The 27,681-nt window shown below is 38.9% G+C and overlaps 3 protein-coding genes and 1 pseudogene across 8 annotated transcripts; all 4 read right to left on the reverse strand.

The window, feature by feature from the left end:
* Positions 1 to 8,436: 8,436 nt before the first annotated feature.
* On the reverse strand, positions 8,437 to 13,310 carry LOC125214648 (ATP-dependent RNA helicase-like protein DB10). Of its 3 annotated transcripts, none has more exons than XM_048115764.1 (9): positions 13,113 to 13,310; positions 12,207 to 12,499; positions 11,867 to 12,007; positions 11,553 to 11,621; positions 10,705 to 10,974; positions 10,125 to 10,475; positions 9,724 to 10,001; positions 9,076 to 9,456; positions 8,437 to 8,982 (listed from the first exon to the last, which is right to left on the reverse strand). In XM_048115764.1, the coding sequence occupies exons 2-9, from the start codon at positions 12,474 to 12,476 to the stop codon at positions 8,625 to 8,627; spliced, it is 2,118 nt and encodes a 705-aa protein (XP_047971721.1). In that variant the 5' UTR covers positions 12,477 to 12,499; positions 13,113 to 13,310; the 3' UTR covers positions 8,437 to 8,624. The 3 variants fall into 3 exon arrangements, with proteins under 3 accessions (XP_047971721.1, XP_047971720.1, XP_047971722.1); XM_048115763.1 differs by having other exon boundaries at positions 12,207 to 12,505; XM_048115765.1 differs by having other exon boundaries at positions 13,076 to 13,310.
* Positions 13,311 to 14,783: 1,473 nt separating this feature from the next.
* On the reverse strand, positions 14,784 to 19,880 carry LOC125215973 (DNA (cytosine-5)-methyltransferase DRM2). Of its 3 annotated transcripts, none has more exons than XM_048117562.1 (13): positions 19,779 to 19,880; positions 19,543 to 19,646; positions 18,914 to 19,014; positions 18,286 to 18,389; positions 17,810 to 17,845; positions 17,608 to 17,736; positions 17,417 to 17,513; positions 17,285 to 17,331; positions 17,076 to 17,198; positions 16,628 to 16,784; positions 16,241 to 16,335; positions 15,451 to 16,155; positions 14,784 to 15,352 (listed from the first exon to the last, which is right to left on the reverse strand). In XM_048117562.1, the coding sequence occupies exons 5-13, from the start codon at positions 17,810 to 17,812 to the stop codon at positions 14,918 to 14,920; spliced, it is 1,791 nt and encodes a 596-aa protein (XP_047973519.1). In that variant the 5' UTR covers positions 17,813 to 17,845; positions 18,286 to 18,389; positions 18,914 to 19,014; positions 19,543 to 19,646; positions 19,779 to 19,880; the 3' UTR covers positions 14,784 to 14,917. The 3 variants fall into 3 exon arrangements, with proteins under 3 accessions (XP_047973519.1, XP_047973518.1, XP_047973520.1); XM_048117561.1 differs by having other exon boundaries at positions 18,914 to 19,017; XM_048117563.1 differs by lacking the exon at positions 18,286 to 18,389 and having other exon boundaries at positions 18,914 to 19,017.
* Positions 19,881 to 21,255: 1,375 nt separating this feature from the next.
* Positions 21,256 to 25,016, reverse strand: LOC125213470 (shaggy-related protein kinase epsilon). 2 transcript variants are annotated; one of them, XM_048114033.1, is made up of 14 exons: positions 24,876 to 25,016; positions 24,749 to 24,778; positions 24,461 to 24,616; positions 24,289 to 24,381; positions 23,473 to 23,532; positions 22,989 to 23,261; positions 22,835 to 22,906; positions 22,704 to 22,760; positions 22,342 to 22,482; positions 22,191 to 22,241; positions 21,983 to 22,078; positions 21,814 to 21,897; positions 21,562 to 21,664; positions 21,256 to 21,481 (listed from the first exon to the last, which is right to left on the reverse strand). In XM_048114033.1, the coding sequence occupies exons 3-14, from the start codon at positions 24,560 to 24,562 to the stop codon at positions 21,399 to 21,401; spliced, it is 1,215 nt and encodes a 404-aa protein (XP_047969990.1). In that variant the 5' UTR covers positions 24,563 to 24,616; positions 24,749 to 24,778; positions 24,876 to 25,016; the 3' UTR covers positions 21,256 to 21,398. The 2 variants fall into 2 exon arrangements, with proteins under 2 accessions (XP_047969990.1, XP_047969989.1); XM_048114032.1 differs by having other exon boundaries at positions 24,452 to 24,616.
* Positions 25,017 to 25,363: 347 nt separating this feature from the next.
* Positions 25,364 to 27,677, reverse strand: LOC125209965 (annotated as a pseudogene).
* Between the last annotated feature and the right edge of the window lie 4 nt (positions 27,678 to 27,681).

The following is a 27,681-nucleotide window of genomic DNA, read 5'->3' on the forward strand; positions in this document are numbered from 1 at the left end:
CAAATTAGAGCACAAGGGGTATTCCACCAAAGAGATACAGTTAAGAGCGTGTCCCGAAGAGGAGTAGATATTCAGTGGCAAATTGGCTAAAGCTAATTTGACAGAGATGGCGAGGGCATTCTCGGCTTCCCTATATGATGAAGAAGAGCTCCCTAGAACTGCCGAGGAAACAATGGGAATTCCACATTGGAGGGAGGCAATGATGGTAGAGATGAAGGCACTAATGAAAAACAAGACGTGGGAAGTATGTCTTAGACCCAAGGGATCGAGATTAGTGGGATGTCGTTGGGTGTTCACAATCAAGAGAAGACCAGATGGATCGATTGAACGCTATAAAGCAAGGTTGGTAGCAAAAGGTTACACGCAAACTTATGGAGTTGATTATGCAGAGACCTTCCACCAGTGGCGAAGATGAGCACTATCCGCGTGCTATTCTCTATCGCTGCAATGAAGAATTGGCCACTACATCAGTTTGATGTGACTAACGCCTTCCTACATGGCGAGCTTACCAAACCAATCTATATGTAGGCCCCACCCGGGTTTGATGGAGAGGTTTGTAAACTCAAAAAGATGCTCTATGGTTTGAAGCAATCACCAAGGGCATATGGTTTGGATGATTTACTGAGGTAATGAAGAAATACGGATACAAGCAGAGTAATTCAGATCACACCCTATTTCTCAAGAAGAGATGAGGAAAGATCACATGTCTGATCATGTATGTCGATGATATGATCCTTAATGGGGATGATGAAGAGGAAATAAGTCAGCTGAGGAAGAACCTTTTTACCGAGTTTGAGATGAAAGACTTAGGTCTCCTAAAGTATTTTCTGGGAATTGAAGTAATGCGGTCCAAGAAGGGGATATTTATAAGTCAGAGGAAGAATGTTTTGGATCTCTTGGCGGAAATTGGAATGCTGACTAAGACCCCAATGGTGCAGAATCACGACCTTCGACTGACAGAAGGAGCTGAACTGACACTCCAGACTAGATACCAACGGCTCGTGGGTAAGCTTATCTACCTTTCTCATACTAGGCCAGGCATTGCCTGGGAGTAGTTAGTCAATTCATGCATAAGCCTCAAGTCGATCACTGCGAAGCGGCATTGAGAATTGTGCGGTATCTAAAGGGGACTCCGGGCATGGAGTTTTGTTCGAGAATCATGGGAACTTGGAGGTGCTTGGGTTCACTGATGCAGATTGGGATGGAAACCCAAATGATCGGAAGTCGACTGCAGAATATTTCACCTTTGTGGGGGGAAATCTTGTAACTTGGCGGAGTAAGAAACAAAAGGTGGTAGCTTTGTCGAGTGCCGAAGCGGAGTTTCGTGGAATTAAGAGTAGGTTGACCGAAATCCTCTGGCTGAAGAAGTTGATGACAGAACTTGGATTGATGTCTAAGGAGCCTTGCAGACTCTTTTGTGACAACAAGGCGACGATCAGTATATCTGAAAATCCAGTGCAACACGACTGAACAAAATATGTTGAAGTAGACCGCCACTTCATCAAGGAGAACATAGAAGCAAAAGTGATAGACCTTCCCTTTGTTCGGTTAGAAGATCATATTCTCACTAAAGCAGTGGATTCCAGAAGTTTCCATGGAATATTGAGAAAGTTAAAAATGGGTGATCCCATTGTTTAATTTGAAGGGGAGTGTTGGAAATAAATCAAGAAGATATGCAGAAATTAGGGAATTGATTTGTAATTGATTGTAATTATTCTTTTTCCTAATTTGTAGCTAGGGTATATGTAATTAACCCTAAGCCTATTTAGGCGTGTAGTCCTGTTAAATTCTCCCAATTCTGTCCCACATCGACTTGGTGATGATCCAATCTAATCTATATAAGTGTGGATAACCCTCCCCCTTAAAAGGCCTTTTAAGGGGTGAGTGACTCATTTCTAATATGGTATCAGAGCGGGCCCAAGTCGATGATGGATTTCTCTTTATTTCTTATCTACCTCACGAGTGGAAGACCGATGTCCTTTCCGGCCCACATCGATGATGGTTCTCTCTTATCTCTTGCATTGCCTACCCACGTGATGGAAGACCGATGTCCTTTCCGGCCCACACGTGAGGGGGCGTGTTAAATTCTCTCAATTCTGTCCTCACATCGACTTGGTGATGATCCAATCCAATCTATATAAGTGTGGATAACCCTCCCCTTAAGAGGCCTTTTAAGGGGTGAGTGGCTCATTTCTAATAAGTCCCCTTCACAATTGAAATAAGATGAATGAATATATGATACCAATATTGAACAGTTTCTCTGCTAGAAATCTGCACAGACGAGAGGCTAATCAACCATGGAAACGCCCTCCGCTGCCAATTAATCAAAATTAGGCTCTCCTCCCACTGCAAATTGGACTAATCATGTATTTAGACTCGAGGAAATCGAACGAGATCAATCAGATGCTGAAGGAGTTTCACAGCTTCAATTTAGTCGTCCACAACTTTTTAATCGCCGCCAATCTCCAATGCGTGCCAGCTGTTCGACGAAAATCCTGAGAGAAATGAGGTTTCTTGGACTTAACAGATTTGTGGATTTTGAAGCAGGGGAAGGTGGAGGAAACGATGGATTACTTTAAAAGGAATCGTTTTAGGATGTGTTTCCGTGGACTTCAGTGATTAGCGAGCTTGTTTGTAATCGGCTGAGTTTTCGCGGAATGGTGATGTTTAAGGAAATGATTATAGTTAATGTTTTGCCTAATGATGTTTCTTTTACTTCTGTGGTGAAGGGTTGTGTCAAATTGGGGGATTTTGGATTGGGGATGAGTGTTTTGGGGTTAATTGTGACGCTTGGTTTTGAGGGAAATGTGTGTGTTGAATTCTCTGGTTACCTTTTTTCTGAGGTTGGGACACATTGAATTTGCGAGGAAGACGTTTGATATGGTGGCAGGGAAGGATGTTGTTTCGTGGACGACGATGCTGGGCATGTACGTTGAGATGAGCGAAATGGGAGAGGCACGACGTGTGTTTCATGAGATGCCGGAGAGGAATGAGGTTACATGGAGTGCAACGATAGCAAGATTGAGCCAGAGTGGGGACTGGGAGGAGGCGGCAAGGCTGTTCGAGGAGATGGTTCGTTGTGGCTTCAAACCGAATATCTCTTGCTATTCAGTGTGATCAGTGCATTGGCAAGCTTAAAGGCTTTGCAAGGTGGAAGGAGCATTCACGGACTTACGTTGAAGAGTGGTGTGGATATGAATGTTTTTATTGGTTGCTCGCTTATCGACTTGTATTGTAAATGTGGGAGTAGTGAAGATGGGCTTTGGTGTTTGATGCACTTCCACACAAGAATGTTGAGTGTTGGAACTCGATGGTGTCTGGTTACAGTTCGAATGGCATGATTTCAGAAGCTATGGAGGTGTTTAACTGCATGCCTCAGAGGAATAACGTGTCTTGGAACTCGTTGATAGCTGGCCATTTAGGTGTGGAGGATTTTGATGAGGCGTTTGAAGTGTTCCAGCGGATGATCTTGTGAGGAGAGCAACCGAGTAAGTCCTCTTTCTCGAGCATATTAAGAGCTTACTCGAGCTTGGCCTCGTTGGAGAGAGGCAAGTATGCCACATGAAGGCTCTCAAACTTGGCTTTCAGTGTGACACCGCGCTCTTAGATATGTACCGCGAAATCTGGAAGCATGGCCGAGGGACTGGCGGTGGATGGGCCACCTGCGTGGACTGCCGGTCCAAGTGACATGACGAAGCCCAATCTGGTAATTTGAAAAACTGATACTTCATTCGTCCCACCCTAAGTAATTGATTTCTTTTGGAGACGAAATTTAAGAAAAATGATATTTATTGAGTTAAGTGGGGATAATAAAGTGAGAGATGAAAAAGTAGGAAAGTTAAAACAGAAAATTAATGACAAAGATGGTATAAAGTAAGAGAGAGAAAAATATGTTGTTATTTGCGGAAAAAAAAAATCATTCACTTGCGGCGGTGGGAAGGAGGGAGTATGACACATTAATATATTGACATGTAAAAGTGTTAGGTGAATCAGACTCATTTAGGGCTCCACATTAGGTGAATCACAATATTACAATATTATAAATATATTGATATTTTAAAATGTTAGGTGAATCACAATAGCCAACATTGACTTTGAAGTTCTGTGTATAAACTCTTTAACTTACATTTCTGGCATTATCATTGTCATTCTGTGTGTGCATTCAAAGAGAGTTTTAATCATGGCGGCTTACGCAGCTCTAGTTTCTCTTATGCAGATCCTAGATACCCTCGAGAAACATCCTTCTCCTCCAATTTCTACCGACGAAAAACAAGTTCAATCTCTCACTCAAAACATTACCTTCTTGCAGGAGTTTCTTGATGGCTATATTTCCCCTTTTGCTGATAGCCACGAAGCTGATCCATTGGAGCGTCGCATTGCTGATGCAGTTTACGCGGCTGAGGATGTTATCGAATTCCATATTGTTAATCAAATTCACAGTGGATCCACAATCGTTGCAGATCATGACTTCTATCACAATCTACATAAAGTGATAGAAGAAATGGATCTGATCAACAAAGAGGTGAAGGGCATTGCAGTTGAACCTCAGACCAAGCAGAAGCCCGTTGCTGCCTTAACGCCATCTTCTTCCACTGTGAAAGAAAACATGAACGTGGGCTCTGACGAAGTGTTTCTTGAAGTTCTGGATAAGCTCACCGGAGATCAACTAAATCGCCAGATCATCCCCATCACGGGGATGGGTGGCATTGGTAAGACCACTCTTGCCATGAATCTATTTGAGAATGCACTTGTTAAGGAGCATTTTGATATTCGTGCTTGGACTACAATCTCTCAAACTTATAATGTTAGAGAAACACTTAGAGAAGTTCTTTTTCGAGCAAGTGAAGGTTCAAGTAGTGATATGAGTGAGAATGAGCTGGGACAAAAATTATACCAGTTTTTGTTCGGTAGGAGGTATCTCGTAATAATAGATGATATGTGGAGCATAGAGGTGTGGGTGAAGATAAAAAATTTCTTTCCTGATAACCAAAATGGGAGTCGAATAATCGTAACAACTAGGCTGTCTGACTTGAGTTCTCGGTTGAACGAGTCTTATATAATTGGCATGAAATTTCTAGATGAGGCTAGTAGTTGGGATTTATTTTGTAAGACAGTGTTCGGGAAAGAAAGTTGTCCAATTGAGTTGGAGAATATTGGAAAGAATATTGTAGCAAATTGTAAAGGACTTCCTTTATCAATTGCTACAATAGGAGGTCTTTTGGCAAAATCTGAGCACACAAAAGAATGTTGGAAGCGTATAGAGAAAAATTTAAGTTCAATTGTTATTAACAATAACGATGGATTTTGCTTGAAAATATTGAGGATGAGCTATATCTATTTGCCGAACTATTTAAAGCCATGCTTTTTGTATATGGGTGTTTTTAAGGAAGATTACCGTATCCGTGTATCAATGCTTGAGAAGTTATGGGTTTCTGAAGGATTTTTAAAACCAAGGAGAGGAAAATGTTTGGAAACACTTGCACGAGAGTATTTTAAGGAATTGGTTGATCGAAATCTCGTTTTAGTTGATGAATTGGGGTCTATTGGAAATATTAAGTTTTGTAAAATTCATGATTTGTTGAGAGATTTGTGCTTAAAAGAAGCTAAAAAGGAAAGATTTTACCATGCCATAAGCGAAGATCCTCCAGCCAGTATTAGCGAACGTCGAGTCGTTCTTAAAACTGCAGGGTTGTTAGGATCTTTGTCACATAGTCGTTCCAATAATATGTGAGTATGACGAAACAACAAGTGAGGATGAGAAAGTTCTTCTGTCTCACGATCTTAGATTGTTGAGGACATTCATGGCACGTGATTCTGATTGTTATTTCCTAGAAAAAGTGTTTGAATTGGTGAACTCACGGTACCTTGCTATCCGTGTTCATGAGGAGTCCAAATTCTCTAGTTCAATTGATCTACTTTGGAATCTACTGACATTGATTATTGATTCATCTTTTGGGAACGATCTACATGTACCAAATGAAATTTGGAAACTGCATCAACTTCGGCATCTTGAATTTGCGGTGAACGATTGTATTCTGCGAATCCTCCTAGTGATGATTGTGACATTGTCATTATGGAGAATCTGCAAACACTCAAAGGAGGTAGGGATTTGTTTTTGAATGAGAAGGTGGTTAAAAGAATTCCGAATGTGAAGAAATTGCATTTAGCATACACTTCGGAACAAATGGTGGGACAAAACTGTCTAAGCTATCTTCAATGCTTCAGTAAATTGGAAAGCTTAAACTTCTACACATTTCGTCAAAGTGGTGGCTTTTTGCTGAGAATTAATTTCCCCAACTCTATCAAGAAGTTGGATGTTAATAACCTGAAGTTGGAAGACATATTGCCTAAAATCGGTTCGTTACCTCTTCTTGAGAAGCTCGTATTAAGATATGGTGTTTTCAGAACCAGCAAGTGGGAAACAATTGAAGGCCAGTTCCAGAAGCTCAAGTTTCTACAGTTGCTTAATTGTAAAGGTCTAGAAAATTGGATTGTGTCAGACAGCTCCCACTTTCCACTTCTCGAGAAGCTTAGTCTCAATTATTTATCCGAACTCGAGGAAATTCCATCTGAAGTTGGGGAAATAGCAACGCTGAAATTGATTTCGTTGAGATGTTGCAGTGAAGCAGCTGTGGTGTCAGCGAAAAAGATAGTAGAAGAACGTGAGGATCTATATGGAGAGCAATTAGACCTTCTCGTTTTTTATTAGAGTTGTAATTTTTAAGAGAAAGCATTGTGTTTCTATGTAATTTGTTTTTAATCTTTTTTGCATTTGATGAACATTGGACTGCAAAAGAGGAGGGACGGAGAAGAAGCAGGAGAAGAGGGAGAATGGCGCGGTGGAGTGAATCAACGGCTGCGCCGGTGGTGGCAATTTATAGGTTTAAGATCTAAAAAATATTGCCAAACATTTTCCATGGAACCACAAATAAAACTGAATTTGCCTATTTGAATATAGGAAGTTGATTACGTAAATTGGGCTAGTACACATTTTTAGAATTTAATGTACATATTTTGTAAGTTTTAACAAAAAATGTATTAGTAATAATAAGTACCTTTTTTATAACAAAAATGTCCATTTGATAAACATTGGCCTGCAAACGAGGTAGTAGAGGAAAAAGAGAATTTATATATGAGCTCATATTTCTGTCACTGTTGTTTGCTTGCTCTCATTGTGGTCTAGTCGAAAAAGGGCTTGCTTACTTCGACTCAATGGAGAAGGTCTATGGAATCAGGCCGAAATCCGAGGCACTACACGTGCGTGGTGGACATGCTGTCCCGAGCAGGGCGTCTGCGTGAGGCGGAGGAGTTCATAGCGAGCATGTCGTGCCAACCTGAGGCAAACGCGTGGTCTGAGAGGCTCTCGGAGGTTGCGGAGGCGAAGCCTGGGGAGTATGTCCTGCTGTCGAATAGCTATGCCTCGGGAGGACGATGGGTCGATGCGATGAAGACGAGAGACGTGATGAGCCGGAAGGGGATCAAGAAGAGTGGGGGCTGCAGTTGGATGGAGCTGATAAAGAGTGCATCTGTTTTATTCACAGGATGAAACTCATGATCAATGGAGAGAAATGCAATGGATTTTGTAGCTGCTGAATACTGAAAGAGAATCATATCTTTGAACATGTAATATACAAGTTTTATTTGTGAATCAAGAAGTTGCACAATTTTGAGTGAGATTAGTGTGAATTTGAACATCTTTTTGTTGTAAAAAATGAGATTTTAGATCAAGGTTGGCTGCTAATAGTTTTGTATCTGAAATTCCTAATACTTGAGAGGTATATAAGATTTTATAAGAGTTGTTATTCTTGGATAAATCATACCAATGGGTTTTGAAATGTCGTTAGGGCACGCAAAATGGTGTACTTTCTTGGCACGGCTGAGGGAATGGCGGTGGTGAGTGAGGGTGCATGCCGACAGCCATGGGCCACATGGCAGGCAGACTTTTGTTGATTTTGCCTTTTGTCTATATGAATAGTACAAGTCTGGCCTAATTTGTGGTTCGATTGTTGTGAGTGTTTGTCGTCAAGCCTGTAAAGCCGATCAAGTTTTACTTTATATTCGATCGGGTATACTAGAGTGGGATTAAGTAGCTTGGAATTAGGTCTTGGAGTGTAGATTCTTGTAATCTTGTTTGTACATTGAATAAAAGTTCTTCCCTTCTACCATGGACATAGGTTTAATGCCAAACCAAGTAAGCCTCTTGCTCTTGAGTCATCTTGATTCTTAAATCCCGTGCCCAAAAGAATTCCATCACTTGAGGCAGGATGGAGGGAGTAATTTTAATTTTGACATGCATTTATAGATATCAGATATGATGAATCAGAGCATAAATAAACTGCAAGAACAGGTTTAACACAGTGCATTCCAACCGGGCTTCGATATTCTTTTAAGGATAACACAATCCAAAGTGCACATGGATACGAAACATACTATCAGTGACAAAATAGCATCATTAGATCATGTGGAGCAACAAAAGAGACTTTCTAAGACAATGTTAAGTTGTGCACCAAAACATGTACAGCAAAAATTTGCCCACCCTAGAAAAGTTTACGGGGCATATCAGGGGTTCGACCATGAAACGCGTTCCATATTAACAAAACGCAAGAGTACCTAGGCATGTCGGGTCAGGCCCAAACAGGTTGATCTTCCCTCGATGGTTCGGTTGGTGCATCGTTGCCATCCTCTTTGTGGTCAGTGTTATGTCCGTGGTCAAGTCCATTTCCTGATTGCATGGCTGCAGCATCAGATTTAATTGATTGAGCCGCTGCCATCATAGTTTCATGAAAACTGCGCTGGCTGGTGGCGCCCCCACCAAATTTCTCTGCGCTGGAGTTCTGATTAGCCCAGTCCGAATTCCGGTTGGGGCTTCTGCTTCGGCTTCTATCTTTGTTATAGGAAGCAGCCATCATGCTCTCGTGAAAGCTCTTCTGATGAAAGCTTCCAGTAGCGTTTGAGTCATGACCAAATGATCCAGAACCATACCTGCGAGAATACGAAGACGATGTTGAATTGAGTGCCACATATATGCTTCAGATAATCAATAATCCATCAAAAAAAAAAGTAAAGAACATATACTTGTCCTGTCTATCAGGAGATGATGGTGCTCCCCAACTTCCCCTTCCTCCGCTGCTGCCCCTTCCACCGTAGGGAGAATCATTACGTCCACCATAGGAAGAATCATTACGTCCACTGAATCCGACATCGCGTCCGGAAGAGCCAGAGCCCCACTGGCGCCTTCCTCTTCCCATCCCACCACCACGTGATGCCATTTCACGAAGTTCAGCAGGGACATTTTGATTCGCTCCTTCCAGAATTTTGACAAGATCGGAAGCATGTCTTGCATCCTGATCACCGAAAAAAGTGTAAGCCTCTCCAGTGGCACCTGCCCGACCGGTTCTTCCAATTCTGTGTACATAATCCTCAACTCCCGTTGGGAAGTCGTAGTTTACTACAACCCTGTAATAAAAGTGAGAATTACATTACATCAGATGAATCACAAATAAAATACACACAAAATGGTGCCTGATCATCAGACTAATACGAGTGCAACGGACGGTTTTTCTTCCAGAACTAACAAAATCGAATGCAGATAAGTAAACAAAACACTATGATGTACAGAAGGTAAACATTTCCAGTGGGGCTCTTATATCAGGATTGATGCATGTGTTGAAGTATATCCTAACGACTGATTTAGGCCTAATTATCAATTTAACAGCTACCAACCTAATATCCTTAACGTCCAATCCACGAGCAGCAACGTCAGTGGCTACAAGCACTGGGGCCTTTCCAGTGCGAAATTCATTCAGCACATGATCCCTTTCACCCTGACATTTGTCACCGTGAATAGCAGCAGCTCCAAATTGCCTATATAGGTTTTCAGCAAGAATATCGCACATTTTCTTAGTAGAGCAAAAGATAATTATCTTTGATCCTGGTTGTTGAGACCTTAATATCTGTTCCAAACGACGACGCTTATCCATTTGTGATATAACTTCAATATGCTGTTACATTAAGACAAAAATCAAGTTAATTCAGAATTGATTAAACCTCATATGCAGCCAAACAGGAGTGAACTATACTGTGTATTTAAGAAAACAAAACTACAATAAGAAATTAAACTTTACCTGGGTTATTGACTTGTTGGCAACAAGCTCATCAGAATTTCCAATGTTAACCTGAACAGGGTTCGCCAGTAGATCAGCAGCAATTTTTCGCACCTCCTTTGGCCATGTTGCTGTGTACATCAAGGTTTGCCTACGTGGAGGCACCTCCTTCACAATTTTCCTTATTTGGGGTTCAAAGCCCATATCTAGCATTCTGTCTGCCTCATCCAACACCAAATATGAAATTTGATGGAGATAAACTCGTTTCATCTCCAAAAGATCATTCAGTCGACCAGGCGTAGCCACCACAATATCAACACCTCTGTCTAAGTCTTTAATCTGAGGCCCTTTTGGTGCACCCCCATATAGACACTGATATTAAATAAAGAAATGGCAGCTGATTCAGCATGAAGCAGATAAATGAGGAAAAATCACAACATCCACATATACAATCAATGAAGAAAAACCAAAAGGAAAACAGAATATAATGCCAACAGAAAGTCCTCTGTCAATGTCAAAAGGATATGACTTCTAAAGAGATATGCAAAAGTAGAATACAAGAAATAATGTACTACTTTAACATAGCCAGGATAAGTCATACCGTGCAAGATATTCTAGATGATTTCCCAAACTTCACTGCTTCATCTTGTATCTGCGTTGCCAACTCTCTTGTTGGCGATAGCACCAAAATAGTTGGACCCATTTTAGGATTATTGCGCTTTTCTTTCAGATGAATAAATCCAGGAATTAAGTAACCCAAAGTCTTCCCAGATCCTGTCTTGGCAATGGCTACTATATCACGACCTTGAATAGCAATTGGCCATGATTGCGCCTGAATTGGAGTTGGAGCAGAAAAACCTGCTTGTTGTGCCTGGGATTTGTGGTGGGAGAGAGAGAGAGCGAGAGGCAGAGATAAGGGGGCAGAGTAGAAACAAAAACAAAATGAGAAAAAATCTCCAGGATCTCTACGAGCAGAGGTAATGCACTATTGTTCCAGATATTGCACTACTGTTCCAAAGAGAAGTGGCTAGTCAAGACTTATCCAACTTTCCAAGGAAAGAAGAAGAAGCACCCTCTAGTGAAATCAGGCAATATTTGCTGAATCAAGAGTGAGTGTGATTCTTCTCTTCTGACCAAAGGCCAGGTTATAACTTGTAAATCACCAAGAATGTAATTCCTCAGAGCGACTTACGAAGCCCTTCACGTGAATTGAAGGACCTATAAGAGCACTCGAATAAAAGTCCCAAGAGGAGTGTGACAGTGTACGACATTTGGCTCCTCCTGGAGCAAATATCGCACCTGCAACAGAAAGTTTAAATGGAAAAAAGTGTAATCATTAGTTCTCTAACTCCTCAATGGATCTCTAGTTGCACATGATCATATCAAAAAACTATTTGATACACAGTTCTGATTCATTAGAAACTCTTGAGATAAGAGTGGTGCCCATACCTCTCTTAAAATCTCTGAGGGAAAACCAGTGGATTGAAATGAGATGAATGGTCGGGGCACATTTCCTCCCTGTACAATTGAATACAATAAATAAATTCAGGTATATTGAAAAATAAGTTAACATATAACAAATCAGAACTAGATAAACAAAAGATAATTGCATAGGGAAATAACCACAAAGAGAAATGAGGAATACCAGATCAATCCTTAAAATAGACTGAGTACAAAGTAACTAGAAACCAAAGATGAACAAAGCCACTTCTTTAAAAATTGAGTATTCAAATATTACATAAACAAAATAAAAGAATGCTTACAGTTACAGTAATTTCATGACGACGACAATATTCCTCTACAGACAACCCAGTTTCTGCACCTTTAGATTCAATAGGTTTATGCACCTCACTTTTTGCCACATTCTGATCGCTCGGCGTATGATCTGGTTTGTTTCTGGCAGACTAACACATAGTAGCAAATAAATGGAACTATACACTGTGAGGCCATTACATAATACACATGAATCAAGCATTATCGGTTAAATCATATGCTTAAAAATGTGAAGAAACGGTACTAAATTACTAGTACTAAACACTGCAGGTGATAGAATATGCATCTCTATATATATATATATATATATCAGAGAAAAACTTGAAGCACCTCATCAGCTCCTGGATCAGAAGCAGGCTTCACTGAGCCAGCATTGTCGTTTCTGCCTTCATCACGGCACTGTGAGTCCTTTTGAGCAGATGAACCCAAAGCATCACTATCAACTGCCGAGCTCACAACAGGGGAGGCAACAGGTTTCTCATACTGGGTAACATTGGTCACGGGGTTCCAGAAGTATAGATTTCCAGTATTACCATCAACCAGTCCTTTCCATGGCTTTGGAAGTGAAGGGTCTTCTGGTGCATACCGTACACCAGCCATATCAAAGCTTCACTCGACGTACCCTGCAACTAATCCAATAACACGTAAACCCTACGATGACAGCAGTATTGACTTTAAACCAGTAGTTTCAAGCCACATGACAATAAAACCCACAAAGGAACGCAAGTAGCTAACCGAGTAAAGGGCGAAATATATACACATAATCATACAAAATACAGCATTACTAGTTACAAACTCTTCACTTTGTAGAGACAAACTCATAAACAACTAAACAACACACATACACTTGGGAGATTTTGCAAAATAGTATCCCCATAAAGAAAATTCACTACAAATCGACAATAATTAACCCTTCTCTTACCCAAACCTGCATGCATTAACATCAACGCCTTACAAATTCAAAATTTCCAACTCCTGAAGCTGCCACACTTACATAAAGCAGATAAGAAATGAATTCCATTCCAATGACCTCATAAACAGAGAGGAATAGCGTGAAAAAAAACCCGCATTCAATGTTCAAAGCTTAAACCCTAAAAAATCAGAAATGTGAACAAATGCAATCGCCAAATAAAACACGCAAAGCACAAATCAAGCATTACACTCAGATTAAGGTGAGCAAAAAAACGAGAAGTCTATACGAGAGATTCAGGGCAAAGGGCGGCAATGGCAGCTTACTCCGTCGTTTCAGAAAATGAGAACAGGACAAAGCGCAAAATGAAAATGCTCTCGCTGCAGGTGGATTTCCAAGGATTGCAGCAGCTTCTCTCTCTCTCTAAAACGCGACCAACATTTCTGAGCTTCTGCAGCTATGGTTAGAGAGAGAGAGTGAGAATGCTTCAGAGAAAGTGGAGACTGAAGAGTGAAGAAAGAGAAATGATGGGCAAATGTTTTACTGTCACTTATTTTCTGAGTCAAATATTTTAGAAACGGGTTACTTTGGAATATTCCATTATGGCATTATGTACCTTAAAATATAGTAGTATTATTTTAATATATTCATCGACATTCATTTTTCAAAATTTTATATATGTATAGTAGATTAGTGTATTTATCATTTTTTAAAAAAATTCATTGCTAATTCTACATTTATTAAAACGTGTGTGGCATATGAACTAGTTGTTAATTTGTGAACTCGCAACTATATTTTCATGAAAATTATTATAATAGTCATTTAACTTATTTAGCTACTTATTATATAGGATTAGATATTTGCGTTTACTATTATTGAATTGCTGATTTATTAAATTTTGGAAGTTGTAGGGATTGTTGACTTACTATTATGCATTTATGGCCTGTAAAAAATGTTATTGGGCCATTTAATAATCGTATTTCATTATATTGAGATATTATTATTGGATGGGAGTGTTATATTGCTAACTCAACACTTAATTGCTAACTACAATTAAATAATAGTCATTAGATATTTAAATTAATGACCTAGATCATCAACCCCGAAATGTTAATACGATCAACAAAAAACGTCAATAAGGCCATAGGATTATTTCCAAAAAATATCAATAGGGGTATTAATGTCAATTAACCACAAAATTAGTTATAATTAACTTTTAAAAGAAATCTCAAAACTTTAAATTCATATAACACATATCAAACTAAAGATAATTTTATAAGGAGTCCAACGATATCCTACGTGCATATGTTCCGACGTCAAAATTTGAAAAAAAAAATCAAAAAATTTTAATTTTTCCATATAGCAGAAAATGTCAAAATACCATATAAAATGTGTCAATATAAACATGTAGAATGTCAATACAAGCAATGAGTTAACATTCTTAAAAGCATTGTGTTGACATTTTCGAATTACTATATTGACATTTTTATCCAAAACCCTAATTTGGAGGGTTTTTTTTTAATCTTTTTCGATTTAATTAATAAAAACGAAAATTACACGTGGCAAATTGTAGACCACACGTTTTCCAAAATTCTATGGCCTTAAATTAGCTGTAATTAGCAATTAAATGATGAGTTAGCAATTGATCACTCCCATTATTGGAGAGAAGTAGAACATTACATTTTTTATCATCCAATCACATCTTGATCAAATATTGTGCTTTAACAAGTATTTTTAGGTATTTTATCCCAAGCTCAAATGATATTTTCCTATGATATTTTCCTATGATAGTTGTTTCCTTCCAAATTGTAGAATCCTTCCAAGTCAGGTACATATAAATCAATCAAATGGGGTATCCTTATATGCAAAAATCATCACAAACTAAAGCAATTTGCTGTCACTATCACTCAGTTCAGCAATACAAGGTGTAACACAATTATATGTATATTTACAACTATTAGAGATTTCCATATAAATTCTCCAGCTGTAGTCAGATATTAGGGAAGAGAAAAGGGCTAAATAAATTGAAATATGAATTAATTTGTTCACCACATTAATCAGAAAGGGCCAAATAAATTGTAGTCCTAGCAAGGTGCAAATTCTTCAGGTTCCAATAAATTTTACATCAAAGTCAGACCTCTTCCTGCCTATACAGTTTGACTAAATCTAATATACGGAAATAATCATAAAAAAGAGAAGACTCCTTCCCCTCAAGGCCATCTCTGCTAACTCTGTTGCTTCCTGCCAGATTGTTGCAGGGGCTGCCTCCGACCACCAGATCAAAATTTCCGATGGTACCGATGATCTGCTCGACCCTAGCAGCGTCAAACGATGTCACGTCGTCAAAATCGATCAGGCTACCCGTCTGGTTGGTTTGCTCCCACCAACTCCTCACTATGTCCCTGTTCGCCTTGGATTTCTCGATGGAGACGACGTTCTTCAGTTTGATCCCAAGCCGATGGAGCGCAACCTCTGCTCCACCTATCCCGGAGAAGAGGGACAACACATTGACGCCATGAGGGAACATGTCTTTGAGCACCGACAAATGATAGGCCACAGTGTCGACCTATGTTCGAACCCAAAAGAATTTATCAAAACATGAAGAATAAGAAATCAAAGAGCAAACCAAATAAATTAGAAAGCATCGATTTCGAGATTGCTGACCTGGAAAGAGTTTCCCAGGGACTTGTATCGGTCAGTTCGGCTGATCCCACCGCCTCTCGTGTGGTTCTTTGGGAACCCCAAGAGCATCTCCACCTCATCTGGCTCCAGAGGGGCAACTTTGTTCCGCCCCACCCACACCAAGTTCCACTTCCGACACTGCTCCATGACATAGCGTTGGATGGCTTCCGGTGGGTCACCCTCTCCACTCCTCTCCAGCGCAGTGCGGATCCTCTCAGTCAGCTTCGCACTCGCTATAGCAGTCTGGATGCAGTTCATCTTGTCTCTTGGATCCCACGAAGGCCACCACCTTCTTGATAAAGGAAAAGCCTGCTGGATGGTAAGTGGTGGAAGAGGTACGAGGGGAAACCGGTTCTCGATGGGCAGATTGTGGATGTAGCCCCTCTTTCTTGCGCAGGCCGAGAAAAACTTCGAGTCGACGAACTCTGGCTCAATGTCATAGAGGAAGCGCGAGATGGTATCCCAGACACCCTTCGGTGTAAGGGCGACATTCTCATAGTAGAAGTATGGGGGGCCTCTTGCTTCTAGTGGCAAGGAACGATGAACCCGCTCCGGCGGCTGCATGGAGGGAACGCCAAATCCAATCATTGGATTTGGCAGGCGAATCGACTCCTCAATCACATTCTTCTTCATCTCAAAATGTTTCCTCTTCTTGCTTTTGCTGCCTCCACTAAGAATGTGCTTTGGCTGTGGAAATAGCAAAAAAATATTCAGCACAAGTCTCAAAGATCTGATTGATAGGTTTAAACATTAACCAAATGAAGAAGTTTACCTTGAGATCGTCTTCAGGCAAGTAGCAATCCTCCTCTCTAGCCATTTGAGCAGCACCTATGATCTCAATCAAATCATCAACCGGGGCTTCTGGCCCTAAACAGTAGCAGCAAATAAATAGGGGTTAAAACCATATAAAATTTACCATCCTATATAAACCACATAAGCAATTTCTGACTTCATAAGACTCTCAAAACTGACCCTTGTAAGACATGGTACGTGCATAAATCAGCAATAATTACCACCCAAACTTAAGGAACAATATTCAGGAAAATAAAGTAAATTTCAGAAAAGGTTTAGTAGAAAAAGGAAATGAACACAGAATCATATTAATATCACAGAATGCACCCCAAAAATAAAGAAACAGGTAGCACATTTGTGTACATACATCTTTCCAAAGCAAGTTCTGCATCTTCCAGAGCATATCCCATGTCTGCTAAGTCCAGCAATTTTCTCTCTCTCTCTGACAATGATCCAGATGCTGCCAACGACAACAACATCTTGTGCTTCTCTGATTTATAACCATCATTTCCCTTCAAACGGTCCTACATGGCGAGGAGAAACAAGGCACAAAATCATGAGAAATGTTGATAAGTAAATATTAATGATTATAGCTGAATGCAAGTATACAAAATAGACCACACTTTATGGCCTTTTGATTTCAGACATAAAATTATGATAATATGCAAAAGAAAGAAACCAAAAATGACAAGTTCTAGCCAAAGAAGTTATGCAACAGACCTAAATAACAAATGCACTTAAGAGTTGCTTGAAATATTATCTCATGCAAAAGGATATAGTGTGGAGTTTAAAAGGACTAATAAAGCTTCACGTACTTCAAGTTCATCTTCGGACCAGCTTTCCATATCTGAAAGATCATTGAGAAAGTTCTCATTGTTACCAGAAGAGCATGGGTCAGAATTTGTGCTCAGCTGCTGTGGTGGGGACTCTTCAAGAGTCTGCAAAACCAATTATACATAAACCAATGAATGGCAGTTGATTATAAATCCACGACACATGTTAGTAATATATGCACATCACTCACCGAGAATGTTAAGATCAAATTGAGTATTGAGTCAGGATCTCCTTCTCCTGCGTGACAGGCAATTAAAATTTCAGATAGTGACAATTATCTCAAAAACCTTAGTCACTTTATAAAATAGTCTATTGTCAATACCATTTTCATCAATGGCTTTTAAGACCAATTTCTCTGCAAACCCCATTCCAACAAAATGACCAATCATCTTGGAACGGGCGGCATTTGATGAGCTTGCCTTCATACAAAACAAGAAGTGAATACAACAGAGGTCAAGCTGTAAATAATAGTTTCAGTAAGAGTTGGCGTTTAATACAGGAATGCAGCTTTACCTCCTCGTTGCCAACAATAGTTTCAGTACAAGTTGGGTTGGCCGATGCAACTGCTTCCACATTAGTTTCTGACTCGTCATCAGATGTCCAATCAATATCAGAAAAATTACCTTCAGATACATTTGCATCCTGAACATAAAAATTAGGGACCTAAATCTCAGAGTTATGCGTAAAAAATGTAAGAAAAGGGAGAAAAAGGTACCATTCTCCCCAAATTTTTTCAACAAAGACTCTCAACCTGTTCAATATATCAATTAACCGAAATAAGAACATCAAAATTTGAAAAAAAGCATTGATTCTTATATATTTAAATAGGTATTCAAAAGACAAAAGCTTCCCACAATATAAAGTGTAAATAGCCAAATGACAATTCCTACAAAGCCAATATTTGATTATATATACAAAAATTTCAAAAAAATAAAAATGAATAAAAAGCAAGCAGGATGAATGTGTGCACAAACATGAACATTAGAAACCAAACCTCCCTTGAACCCCTGAAAATCCTTCAACTCAACAAAGCCTTAGGTTATAACCCCCTTAAGGAATAATACCACTGATCAGAAATCACCCAATTCAACAATCTCACCTTTTGCATGATCGTAAATCCATTACATGGTCATTCACAATGCGCCAAAAAAAAATTGCAAAAGAAAACAAGGAGAAAGGCTGAAAACTTACAAGGAATTCAGTTGTGAGCTCACTGAACCACTTCACTCCTGAACTCCCAACGCCAACTCTGGACTCCTCTACTTCAAACAAAAATCCAAACGACAGCAATCCCTCTGTGCAGGAAATTCCAAAACACAGTCAACAAACAAGATTGACACAAACACACAATCAGGTCAGCTCAAAACAAATACAATAGTCGAAAATCATGATATCATTCAATTGAAGTGAGCCCATCAATTTCAACAAAGCATTGAATCTTATGCATTCAAATAAGCACCCAGAAGACAAAAACTGCCCGCAGTATCGATTATAAACAGACAATTTACAATTCCTACCTAGTATTTGATTATACACAAAAGTTTTGAAAAATAAAAATGAATAAAAGCAATCAGGAGAGAACATATACACAAAGATGAACATTATACCAAAGCTTACTCGATCACCTAAAAATCCTTCATACTCAAACAGATCCCTAAATTGTAACCCCTTAATGAATAACACCACTGACGCCACAGACCGAAAATCACCCAATTCAACGATCTCACATTTTGCATAGTCAATTTCATCACAAAAATCAATCAGAATGCGCCAGAAACAAACACCACAAAAGAAAAACGGTGTGAGGCCAAAAACTTACAAGGAATTCAGTCGTGAGCTCACTGAACCACTTCACTCCTGAACTCCCAGCGCCGACTCTGAACTCCTCTCCTTCAAACAAATATCCAAACGACAGAAATCCTTCTGTGCAGGTAATTCAAAAACACAGTCAACAAACAAGATTGACACAAACACACAATCAGGTCAGCTCAAAACAAATACAATAGTCGAAAATCACGATATCATTCAATTGAAGTAAGCCCATCAATTTCAACAAATCATTGAATCTTATGCATCCAAATAAGCACTCAGACGACAAAAGCTCCACACAGTATCAATTATAAACAGACAATTGACAATTCCTACCTAGTATATTTGATTATACACAAAAGTTTTCAAAAATAACAATGAATAAGAGCAATCAGGAGAGAATATATACACAAAGATTAACATTATGCCAAAGCTTACTCGAACCCCTAAAATTCCTTCATACTCAATAGATCCCTAAATTGCAACCCCTAAATGAATAACACCACTGACGCCAGTGAACGAAAATCACCCAATTCAACGATCTCACATTTTGCATGTTCAATTCCATCACAAAAATCAATCGGAATTCGCCAGAAACAAACACCACAGAAGAAAAACGGTGTGAGGCCGAAAACTTACGAGGAATTCAGCCGTGAGCTCACCGTACAGCTTCAATCCCGCACGCCCTACGCCAGCTCTTAACTCCTCTTCTTCAAACAGAAATCCAAATGACAGAAATCACTCTGTGCGAGTAATTCAAAACGGAATCAGGTCAGCTCAAAACGAATACAACAGCCGAAAATTACAATGCGATTAAACAATTAAAAGGAAAACGAAATGAATCGCAAATCGCCCTAATCGAACAGAAGCACCACCTGTAAAACCAAGAGTGAGAGAATTGAGCGCAGAGATTTGGGGAAGAATAAAATCACAAATAAACATGAAAATATGATAAAGAGAGAGAATAAGTGTGATTTTAGTATTCAAATAATTTGAAACTCACGCGCCAAATCAAAGCAAATAAATAATCAATAAATATTAGTAACATGAACAATTTAGGAATGAGATCTTATTTTTAAATTCTATATAGTACAAGTAATTTGTTTTGATTACTTAGCTGGATAGTGATTAATTTTATTATCCTTTTTAGTTAAAATAACAATTAGTAGTACATTTTTTTGGCATCTCATTCAGAATGATACTAATTTTCTAAAAAATCAATATTTCATTCCATAAATTTTACTTTATTTTCTAATTTATTTTTAATAATTCAACTCACATAACAATACTACATAATATCACGTCTTAAAATAGTATTAGTGTAACTTTAAATGCACTCTCTTTATTGTTTGACCACTTCAAAATGAAGGAAATGAAAGTGGAAAGAGAGTGCAAGTATAATGAATTCTATACTTTCAGAAGTGGGCAAGTGTTTTTCTTGAGATTGACGTAGTATAAAAGTGATTGATATTTTGTCGAAGTTGGAAAGAAATTTCCAACTATATAAATTTTTATATTCTTTTTTTTTTTAATTACAACTAATACGTCATATTTTTTCTTGAAATTGGTGAAAAGTAGAGGTAATGAATGACATTTTGTCATTTGCAATTAACTTCAACAAGATGTTTTTAATTGGTTGGAGGAGAAGCATGTTACTATTCAATTATACTCCCTTCGTCCCATAAAAGTTCAGACAAAACTTTTAGGTACGGAGGTTAAAAATTTATATTAAATAAATAAGAAAGATGAAAAAAAGTAGGAAAGATAAGAGAGTATAGTAAATGATAAAAAAAAAAAAGAATGATTAGATATTTTGTCTTTTCTTAAAAAAGAAAATGACTCAACTTTGTTGAGACGGACTAAAAAGGAATACGACTCAACTTTTATGGGACGAAGAGAGTAGTATTTTACATACGCTAGCTTTCAAAAATACAAATTTTGATTAAAATAATTATCGCACAACCAATGCTTAGCAATATGTTAAACATAGCATATTGGTGGTACGCAACACGCGAAAGAGTTGAGCAATAGTTACTTAAGTATACAAAAAAAATGTGCATTTGAAATTGTAAAATTATGTGTTCTTCATATATTGAAGTTTTACTCCCTAACTACATATGATTATAAAACTCACAGGAGTATTTTTAAATGTTGCATGTTCTTACAACCTTCTCTTTTAACAATTCAAATATAGTTAGAACAACAAACTCCATCAATGGCCTTGTCTCCCTCTCATCACTTCATTGATATTCTTCTCACTTCAATTAGGGCAAGGTTAGATGTCACTCATAAATGAACACACAATTTCTCAGTCAATAGGATAAATTGAAAATAAAAAAGAACTGCATGAGATGGTAAGAAATAAAAGAAATGGAACTAGAACAAAATATGGCCTAGAGTAGAGGATAATGAGACAAGGTGAGATGTTACATAACTAGCAAGGAGTGTCAGCTTACACAACAGAAATTGGGTCTTTTTCAACATATCAATAAACCTTAAGAAGCTACGGCGGGGAACTGCTTCCTAGCATGCTCGGGTACCAGTTTCGACAGCAACTCTAACGATGCTCCCTTTAGCTCTGAAAATGCAAGAATCGGCGTCAGGAAAACAGAATTCAGCATGGATTAAGCGAGATCGCAATAGATGAGAGAGAAAGACCTGCAGGCTTAAAGTTAAAAAGTGGAGGCAGTGGACGGCCATTAGGAAGCCGGGTATTAGGATCGCGGAGTTCATCAAAGAACGGGTGGATGCAAGCTTCCAACTTGAAAAAAATAAAAGTGCAAAGATATATCAGTTTATGTCACACAAGTTCTTGTCATGTGGCTAAGACAAGTGCGGTCCTCTTAAAAGCACATAGTAACAACAAAAACAAAAAAGCCGGACATGATGCATCAAAAGAATGGAACTCACAGCAGAGTATCGTAAGTTTGGGGAGTACTGAAGCAGCCTAGATACAAGATCCACAGCTTCAGGGGGAGTCCTTTTGTGAAAAATCTACAAAGAAAAGTATAATCAGCGATTCAGCATATAAAGAGCTAAAGCATTGGAGGCATGGTGATCAACAGATACGGTGTCCAACCTTGTGCCATGGATGAGCCTTAATTTGAGGAAACTTGAACTCCGTATAATTTGGGTTCATGCATTTTATTTCCTCGCGAGTTGGTGTTCCAAGAACCTAGATGTAACCATACAAGAACCAAGTCAGTCCGAATTTAGTTATTAGGAAATCAGATGAAAGCAAAACAGAGTGCCCCAGGTGTTCGTCTAAAGTAATTAGGCATGCTTACCTTGATAATTTCTACAAGCTGGTCAACTCCACTCTCACCAGGAAAGAGCGGCTACCAAACAATAAAAAGTGTGCAGAGAGAAGATTATAAGATAAATATATGTTATATGGGACTATGCTTTAGAATAGAAATGGTTTAGCTTATTAAGAACCTGGCCAAGAAGAAGTTCAGCAAGGACACACCCAACAGACCAGATGTCAATGGCGCTGGTGTATTCAGTTGCCCCGAATATCAGTTCAGGTGCACGATAGTACCGGGAACAAATATATGATATATTTGGCTCGCCTTTCACCTGATACATGTGATGGAATACTTTAAGCTTTTTTCAGTGGATAAGAATACTCCCATGTTAAGGAAACATGAAAGACATCAATATTCATCAAAAATAGGAAATTTTTTGGTTCAATGCTGACAACATTTTAATAAGAAAAGCGCAAACAAAACTGGTAGTTCAATGTGGTAAATAATTGAAACATCAGTCACAATATCAGAGTTACAAGTGAAGCAAAATACCAAAACTTTTGCACTTCCAAAATCACAGAGTTTGAGCTGATGTGTATGGGGATTGACCTGTAACAGTAGATTGAAGTAGTCAAATGACAGTATCTCAATTTGTTTAATTACTTACGGAAATAAGTGCGTACCAAAAGGTTTTGAGGTTTAATGTCTCTGTGGCAAACTCCTATGCCATGAATATATGCCAAAGCTCTAAAAATCTGAGACGATAGAACTCATAAGACAGTTTGAGACTGCAGCTAATGTTTATATCAAGGCATGAGCAGTAAAAAGTTGGCTAACCTGATACGTATAAAGCTTGACGTATATCATAGGCATCCGCTGGTTAGCTTTGCTATAGTGTCTACCCACACGATAGACTGTCTCCGGCACATATTCGAGAACTAAATTCAGGTAGAGTTCATCTTTGTCAGTGGTTGAGAAGAAACAGTGCTTAAGAGATACAACATTTGGGTGATCCAGAAGGCGCATTGTTTGCAATTCACGGTTTTTGTATCTCTTATCCTGCAAAACTTTCTTGATTGCAACTGTTTCACCTGCTTCAAGACATTTGGCCTGCAATTTAACAAGCACAGCTCTTAACATCTTCTCTTTATAATCAAACCAGCACCAATGATGTATAATTGGAACACGTTATTCTAGTAGAATCTACAACCCTTTTAGTTCAACAAAGGATCAAACTAAATCCACTCAACATCACTAACTGAACTTTCCTAAACCATCATAAACTATGTAACAAAAAACCCATAAAAGAAAAAATTCTTACCTGGAACACAATTCCAAAAGAACCCTGCCCTACAATGCGCTCAGCCATATAACTTATAGTCTGACAAGAGATGTAACAGAGAGATCAGACAACATTAATCACTTTAATAAAACAAACTTTACAAGAAAATAAGGAAAACACCAAACAAAAGGCCAATATTCAGCCACAGTCTTCATTCATAGCACAATTACAGAAGATCATTAGTCCTTAAAGTGATTTAGCTGATATTTACATTACATTTGACAAGAGAAAAAGCCGACATAGTAAGAGCAAGAGTGTTTCACAACCCATTTAGTTATGTATAAACAGAAACACAAGCATCATGGACATAATGCGTACATCAGGATTCCATAAGATAAACCATCTGACCGTAGTATAGCATATAAGGCTCATAATTTGAATAAGCTCCATATCACATGACAATATACAGACAAATGAATCATACACTTGCATGGTTTCATTGGTTTGTCAAAAACACATAAAGGTGCAATCTGAGACAATGTAGGAAGGTAACATAAGATCCTCCACGTGCAAAAAACTTCTTCTACTTCTCTGTCCCTTTTCATTTTATATCACTCCAAATCAGAATACTCGAGACAAGATTCCTAGGCCCACCTAAATCTTAAGCTCATCATAGTTCTTTGAAAAAAAACTTCCAAGCAGATAGCTACAGTTGCAATAAAACCACAAACAACCAATCCTAGAAAGATTAAGTTACCTCACTTATCTCAAATCACCGGCATATACTATTACAAAGTAACCCAGACTTCCTAAACTGAAACACCAACTTCAAACCAAAAAACTCCAACATAATACCTGCTTAGGCTGACCATTTTTACCCCCAATCGTCGTCACAATTATGTGCCCCGTCTCAGTTCCATTTCCATCTACTACAGCAGCTTCCATTTCCTGCAACCAAAACCAAAATCACAACCAATATAAACATCAACACCAATGCATCCAACATGAGAAAACAAACCTTTTCAACCTTCTCATCTTCGATCTTCATCTCGTTGATTTCCTCCGGGAGCTTATCCACAAGCATCGCATCACATTGCGGCTTATCAGCCGCTACACCACCCGAAGCCATACCTCTAAACGCAAAGCATCGATAACCTCACAAATCCAGCTCCAGCTTCAAACCCTAACAATAACCACATCACATCCCCCAAAAATCACACACGGCAACACCATAATTAGCACCTTTCCTAGAAAAATTGACTCCCAAAGCAGGCGAATAGCAGCATTTCACGAAGCAAGTAAAAGGAAAACATACCTACAGCTGCCGATCATCCAAATCACCAAGCTGTGGATCAACACAGAGCTCGCAATCAATCAATCAACCAATCAAACTAGTGCGCACAAGAGATTTAAACAATACAACCGGAAAAGGATGAGCTTACATAGAGGTTAGAGCTGTCGCTTTCCGCAAAAGCTTTGACTGGCTGAGAAACACACACACAGTCTCTCTCTCTCTCTCTCTCTCTCTCTCTAGAATCTCTCGGGTTGACTGATGTGTAAAAATCATGTGAAGTAACATTTGCTGTGACGGAACCCAAAGGATTTCATAAATCAAAATTCATAAAGAGTTTAGGAGTCCGGAAAGCTTAGATAGATGCCACGTGTCTGGTTATGGTTGGGCCCTGCTTGGTTGAACTAAATTGATTTCGATCATTTAATTCATTTCCATATCATTGTAGTCTTCCTTTTGTCCCACTAAATAAAAGGATAATCATAACAATGAGTAAATTTATGATTTAATATGAGGATCATATTATTATCTTAATTGTGTTATATGAAATATTAAAATTACTTTTATTAGATAATTTTATAGTAAGCATCCTGAAATAGTAAAATAAAAATAGTCTGGTCTCTTCATATCGAAGTCGACTATAATTTATTAAAACTAAGTTCATGTCTCATATCACGAGTTTTGGAACAAGACGAAGAGCACTCTTCTTGTGCAATACAAATCCCGGTCGAGCAACGAAATCAACATCTTCTTCCTTGCTTTCGGGAGGCAATTCCCAATCAAATTTGTACACAACATTCGCGAGTGCAAGTTCGATTTTGATCATTCCCATTCCAATCCCTGGGCACACTCTTCGACCGAATCCAAACGGGATCACCTCCGGATTCTGACCCCTCACGTCGATGGTCTTCATCCCCAAGAATCTTTCGGGCAAGAACTCTTCCGCGTCTTCCCACTTGGTCGGGTCTCTTGCAATAGCCCATGCATTGATATACATCATGGTCCCACCTTCAATCTCATAACCATTTATGCTGCACTTATTGGTCGTCTCTCTTGGCAGTAAAAGTGGACCGGGTGGATAAAGTCGCAGAGTCTCTTTCACAACTGCCCTCAGATATGGAAGTTTCTCTATGTCTTGCTTGTCAATGAGATCTTTGTTTTCAGCCACTTTCCGTATATCCGCCCTGCAGTTTCTTCATCAATGAAGGCTTACTCATCAACGTTGTCATCACCCACACTAAAGCAGTTGAAGTCCCGTTGTTGCCTCCAATTATAAAACTCTGTGATTTCGATCAACAATGATATTTTCTGATTTTCACTCCAACGAAATTGAATTTATTACTTAAAATCGTCTTTTTTTTGCCACATTTTCAGCTAACACGCCAGCTTCGATTTAGAAAAAAGTTACTTTTAGACAAGAAAAAATCAGAAGAGCCAAAAGTATCAAAAAGTTTTTACCACAATTATCGCTTTGATGTGTTCAATTGTGAGATCAAACGACGTCGTTCCATCTCTCATCATCCTCAGCAAAACAACAATCAAATCTCCATCCATTGATCTCGCCCTCTTCGGATTCATGTGCTCTTCAATCAGTTCTTCGCAGAAACAATCCATGTCTCGAAAAACCTTCTCCAGCTTCGCCGCCGCGCCGGAAAAATCGTCGATCCACCGCAGCCAAGGGAAGTAATCCCCCACGTAGAATCCCGCAAGCACAGCCTCCGCATCATGAGCAAGTTCGAATAAGGGTTTTTCCTCCTTGTCACATCTCTTCCCAAACGCAGCCCTACACACAACGTTGCTAACAAACGACATCATCGGCTTGCTCAAATCGACGGCGGCGGCGGAGATCTCCGACGCTTCCTCGATGAGGATCGGGTGCAGCGACTGAAGAGATGGACGGTTGAGATCTTCCTCAGCTCCTTCGAGGGTTCGTCGTGAGGCGTGAAGGCGAAGCCGAGGCCGTTGCAGGAGAGCTTCGTGAAGGCGGCGAGGGAGGGGCGGTTGGAGCAGGCGAGGTCGTGGGACCTCGCGATCTCCTTGACTGCGCTGGCCGAGGGGGCGGAGCCCGAGGTTGAGGGACATGACGGGGCCGTAGCGGAGGGAGAGGTGGGTGTAGAGGGAATGGCGGTCGAGGCGGTGGAGGTTGCCGATGAGCGGGAGGCGCAGTGGGCCAGGGGGACGCAGTTTAGGGTTTTGGGTTTCGGAGTATAGAGTAATGAGGAGTATGGGAAGAGGTTGTGCTAAACAAAAATAATGGGTTTAAGCTTTTATATTGAGTGTATAAAAATAGTAGATTAGTTGAAAGTTGATTAATTACATGGAAGGTTATGGTTTGTGATATTAATGGCAACCATATATATCTACTATAACTAGTTTATTGCTTGTGTAGTTAATATTAGTATGTAATGGGTTATAATTAGTGTTTACTACAGATATATACATATATACCCAAATTTTAGATTGATATATAAGGTCTATCTCCGATCATTTATACAAAACTCAAATCCATTTTTAAATATATGTCATATTAAAAGTAGTTTTACTCCAACTATTTACACCAAATTCAAATTTTATACCATTTTTGAGTTTTTGTCTCACAAAATTTTTGCAATAACACCATATTTGGTGTTTGTATCAAAAAACAGTCCAAAAATGAATTTGAGTTTAGTGTATGATTGGAGAAAATTTATACATCAAAACACATTTTTTGTGTATGGTTGGAGATGGTCTAAGCCTAATAAATTATTTTTACATGATAAAGGTTAAAATACAAATTTAAAAATTGGATATTGTGACCAATTCCATAAGTATTTGGCTATGAATATTTTGGATTTTCATATTCTAATTTTTCAGATATTTCGGATCAACTCAAATTAATGTATTCTCTGAAATTTTGGATTTTCGGAATCACAGGTAAGAATTCCGCATGCTCACCTCTAGATAGCCTTATCATGTAT

Source organism: Salvia hispanica, chromosome 3 (assembly GCF_023119035.1).
Source record: "Salvia hispanica cultivar TCC Black 2014 chromosome 3, UniMelb_Shisp_WGS_1.0, whole genome shotgun sequence".
Lineage (NCBI taxonomy): Eukaryota > Viridiplantae > Streptophyta > Magnoliopsida > Lamiales > Lamiaceae > Salvia > Salvia hispanica.